This window comes from Prosopis cineraria, unplaced genomic scaffold, assembly GCF_029017545.1.
Source record: "Prosopis cineraria cultivar Desert tree isolate PC_DT_omini unplaced genomic scaffold, ASM2901754v1 PC177, whole genome shotgun sequence".
NCBI lineage: Eukaryota > Viridiplantae > Streptophyta > Magnoliopsida > Fabales > Fabaceae > Prosopis > Prosopis cineraria.
In genome coordinates this window covers 28,333-32,857 of record NW_026555504.1, presented here as the reverse complement: position 1 = coordinate 32,857, position 4,525 = coordinate 28,333, and the positions used below count along the sequence as shown (strand labels likewise).

At 36.6% G+C, this 4,525-nt stretch overlaps 1 protein-coding gene across 1 annotated transcript; it reads left to right on the top strand.

Annotated features, from left to right (window-relative positions):
* The first annotated feature begins 1,415 nt into the window (after positions 1 to 1,415).
* Positions 1,416 to 4,132, top strand: LOC129295725 (nuclear pore complex protein NUP43-like). Its single transcript, XM_054934271.1, has 5 exons — positions 1,416 to 2,104; positions 2,589 to 2,658; positions 3,249 to 3,480; positions 3,649 to 3,722; positions 3,867 to 4,132. The coding sequence occupies exons 1-5, from the start codon at positions 1,476 to 1,478 to the stop codon at positions 3,918 to 3,920; spliced, it is 1,059 nt and encodes a 352-aa protein (XP_054790246.1). The 5' UTR covers positions 1,416 to 1,475; the 3' UTR covers positions 3,921 to 4,132.
* The last annotated feature ends 393 nt before the right edge of the window (positions 4,133 to 4,525 follow it).

Below are 4,525 nucleotides of genomic sequence, written 5' to 3'. Positions count from 1 at the left end.
CCTTCATGACTTAAAGTGCATTTAAAGAGGTATTGCTAATTCTAAACTATATATATTAATTTAGAAAATGAAGCAAAATGCGTGTAGTAGGACAGTTAGTTATGAAGATACAATTAAGACAAGGCAAAAAGTTGAAAAACTCATTCAATTTGATCAAGTCTAACATAACCCGGTTTGGTCCAAACCCCAAAAAGAACTTGGAACAAATAAGACCAAACCAGACCTGGTGCTCTATTTTTCCTCCCTCTTAATTTTATTATATCCAAAAGTCTTAAACGCTACAATGTCATCTTTCCACTTCACTCATCTCCATTCATCTTCAACCTCTCATCACCTTTTCCCTGACTTTGACAATGGTGAAGAGCCACGACTAGGAAATAGACGATGAGGATGATGTGTGGAACAATGGAAGGGGGTGAAAATGGGGCTTTAATCATCCATATCCAGTGATGTTGTTGATCTAAAAGTCTATTGATTTTGTTAGCGGTGAGAGATGGCTGTGGATCTATGCTTTTTCCTCCCGCCCGCTATCAATCTATGATTATCTTCGTCCTTGATATTGATCTAAGCTTTTTCCCCCCATATCATCGTTGATATGTTGGTGGATTTTTTTTCTCCCTCGCTCTTTTGTAACTCTATTCATCAATCATTAAAAGAAAAAAAAAACAAAAGGGAACATAATTAAGTAGACTGGTCTTTCATCTTGGCAGACTAAATCCAATCCATTTTAGTGTCGACTTTACTTTTAGCTAGACCAAACCTTATCTAGCAAAATCTAGCCTAGAGCATTTTTAGACAGGACATTGAGTTGATATTAAATCTAGTCTAATTTGGTATTTTTATAGCCCTAGATACAACATGAAAATATGGAGATTTTTGGTCAAGTTACAATAAATTCTATCATATTTATGCATTTATGTGATTTATGTTGTCTATGTAGGTTTTAGCATGGTGGAATACAACAATTAAGAAAAAAGATACAAATCAAGCAGCTGAATAGTTTCAAATATGATAGTGTTTTGAGCCCCACTTTTTAGTATGAAGTTCAATTGAGCATATTTATAATTCTTGCTTAAACTTACTTTTAAAATTCATAAATGTCTTTTAATATTAATTCACATCAGTAAGAATGTTATAATTTTACAAGCTTTTCTATCAATGAGATTTTTACAGTTAAATTTTCACAATTTATCTTTTAATATCTATGATTGAGCTATTATAGCAACTAAGTAAAGATACTTTTGTCCATCAAATTTTTTTTTTTGGACAATTAAGAACTTTGGACTTCCGTATGATTTTGTAAATTCGGACTTATCAATCATCATCTTCTTTCCAAAGAACTGTTAGGTCATTTTCTCTTAATTCGGGGTCTTTATGAATAAATAAAATTAAATATGAGTAGTCCACTTTTTTCCTCTCTCCTTCGGACCGTTGTCTCTCCCTCTGTCTGCAGGAAAACCCTCTAAAACCTAGCAATGGCGGTCACAGCACTTTCCGAGCGCCAAGAAATCCAGAGGCTTCCCCAATATAAATACGTCGATGCAGTTCGCTGGCTCCCATCGTTATCTCCATTCGATCGATTTGCGGTTCTTGCTTCATTTGATTCCGATTCTGATGCTTCTTCCATCGAAATCCACTCTTTCAAACCAAATCCAGCATCCTTAGAACCTCATTCTTCGTGGGTTTCAACTTCCAGAGTCTCCTCACTCAAAACCTCACAGTTCCTTCAGAAAACGGTCATTGCTGCCTCAACTTTTGCTGGTTCTCTCCACTTCCTGTTCTCTAACTCCACTGACGCGTCTCTGGAATCAGAAGTTTCAGTGCCGGAGAAAGAACTGCATCGGGGACCAATTTCATCCGTTGATCTAATGGACGGTGGGGTGGAGTGCGTGAGTGTAGCGGAAGATGGGAGGGTGAATTTGGTCACTGTTGGGAATTCAAATGTAAGTTATCGTCGGGTTTTTGATAGCAGTGGCCTGGTGTCCTACACGGCAGCTAAGTGGGCATCGCCGGTGGAGTTTGCCACTGGTGGATATGGATTCAGTCTTCATTGGTGGGACCAGAGAAAACCCGGCGGGCCGGTTTCGCAGTTTAAGGGTAACTGGTGAGCAAATTTTTCAGTGGCCTACTAGCATTTTCTATAGAGGGTCATTATATCCTCCCTGCATTTCTTTTTCTTTCTGAACAGCATGCTGAATCATTTGGTAGTCTTGTAGTTGTCTGCGTACTATGAAAAAAGGAGCATCTATAGGCAAGCAATTATAATTATGATAAGCCACATTCCCGTTATATTAATTAATATTATCACTACTTCGTAAATTGCTTCTGCTCTTGAATAATATCTAGAGATGTGCTAATAAACCTTCCTGGTTTGGTACGATGCTAATGCGTTTGGTGAGCTTGTAGGAAGTTTGGGGCTTAATTATTGTTGTGTAATGTACCTGGACATATCTACGAGTATGAAATCTGTCAAATTCGTTTGATATGATATACCATTATTACAAATATAAGCATATTATATCTGTTAAAACTATATACCATTGTAAGCTTACGTTTGCGAAGATTTTCACTAGATGGTCGTGTTACAGGGATCAAAAAATGACTGCTGGGATTGTGCACTCTGTTGACATTCATCCAGCACGAAAGCACACATGCCTAGTAAGATGGTTATCTTATTTTTCCCTTATTTCTTGTCGTGTTAAGTCTTCTATGATGATCAATGTGAGCCACTATCTAATGTTCACTTCTGAATGATCTTGTTGCTTATATTGGAGCGTTGAACATCGTTGATTTGGTTTTGCTTTGTTCATTCCCTTGGCTATTTGCCTGAACCTTGTGATACTTTCTGCAAGGTTGATTGATGCTCTCCCTTCCTCATTTTCAGTCTTGACTTCCCCTCAGATTCTTTTTTTTTCTTTAATATTATTCCTTAAAAAGGCCTTTCTATTTTTTGTTGGGCGTCATTTTCATTATTTAGTGTTTAAATACATATTATTCTGCAAACAGCCATTTTTTAAAAAAAGGGGCAGTAACCTGGCAAGTTTTCAATTACGAGTGTCATACTGCACCATGGCAATTACGATATGCTTCTATGTCTCCATTTTAATCTATCTATTGCTTTGATTTCACAGCAGACTCAGAAATTTCTGTAATAAATTTAAATGTCAGATATATTTTTTTTTTTTTGTCATTACTTCTGAGTTCTGACATTTTTGGAATTATAATTTTTTTTTTTTTTTTTTTTACAGGCAGGTGGCTCCTTAGGTACTCTTTTTGCTTGGGATCTCAGGTGGCAGCAACAACCTATTATTCTTTCAATGGCAGGGACAGGAGCTGGCGACAACGAAGTCCAGTCAGTATCCGAAAGTGAGGTTTGGGAGGTTCAATATGATCGTTGCACCAAGTCTAAAATGTCATCTACCCAGATCTTACCCGCCATGATCTGCTCAGAGGATGGAATCCTTGCTGTCATCGAGCAAGGTATGTATTTAAGTTGCAACATCTTAAAATGCTAATTGATCAGGAACACAAATATTTTACATTGTTATATTTATGGAGTGGTTGCGTTTTATATTCCAAAGAAAGTACTTGAAACTTAAACTGGGATTGATTTTTATTCATTTATGGTGTTCATTTACATTTGCATAGGTGAGGAACCTAAAGAGCTGCTAGCAGAACCCTGTTCAATAAATTGCTTTGATATTGACCGGCATAATCCATCGGTAAGTTATGGCAGCCTATATGATTTTCTGGAGGATATTATTTCAGTTTTCTACTAAATTGTTTATCCAACGGAAGCGAGAGAAGAGCACAAAGAAGAAGGTAGAGAATTATTTTCTAATGATTTTAATAAATCGCCTGTGCAGGATGTGATTTGTGGTTTGGAGTGGGAAGCAGTAGCCATATTGACAAAACAATGATGCTCAAACTTCCAATCTTCTATGGGTTAGAGTTGTGATTGGAATCCGTTGTATAACGCTAGGTTAAGTTTTCCATGAAAAATTGGATGGAAATGAAGCTGACCCAGTATGACTCTGCTGCAATGTTCAGTTCTTTTACTGAGCATTTGTAAGGAAATAGATTTTTGATGTTTTTTCCTTCCCGTTTTACAATGTATGGAGAAGTTGAATCACGTGGAATCTTCTTGGCAAAAAAAAAAAAAAAATTTGTGGATTTTATGGAGAAACACAGATTACATTATGGGAAGAATATAAAAAAGCAAATAGCCCTGCTAGCACTCAAAAAATGAATTCAATATAATATATAATGCATTAGCAGCTTGTGAGAAGCCAGATCCAGAGAGCCTGAGAGGCTCATGGCATCGATGTTGTTGATGTAGATATATGAACCAATGTTTCTAAAATTATGGGGAAAAAACAAAAATAAATATACAGTTAGATAAATTACTTTTTTTGGGAATTTTTTTTTTAAATTTCTTCATGGTATCCCCTAGCATGGGTACTAGAGGCTAATCCCTCGAGGCACTAGGGATCCATTTAAAGGGCTAACGTTTGCCAACGGATGT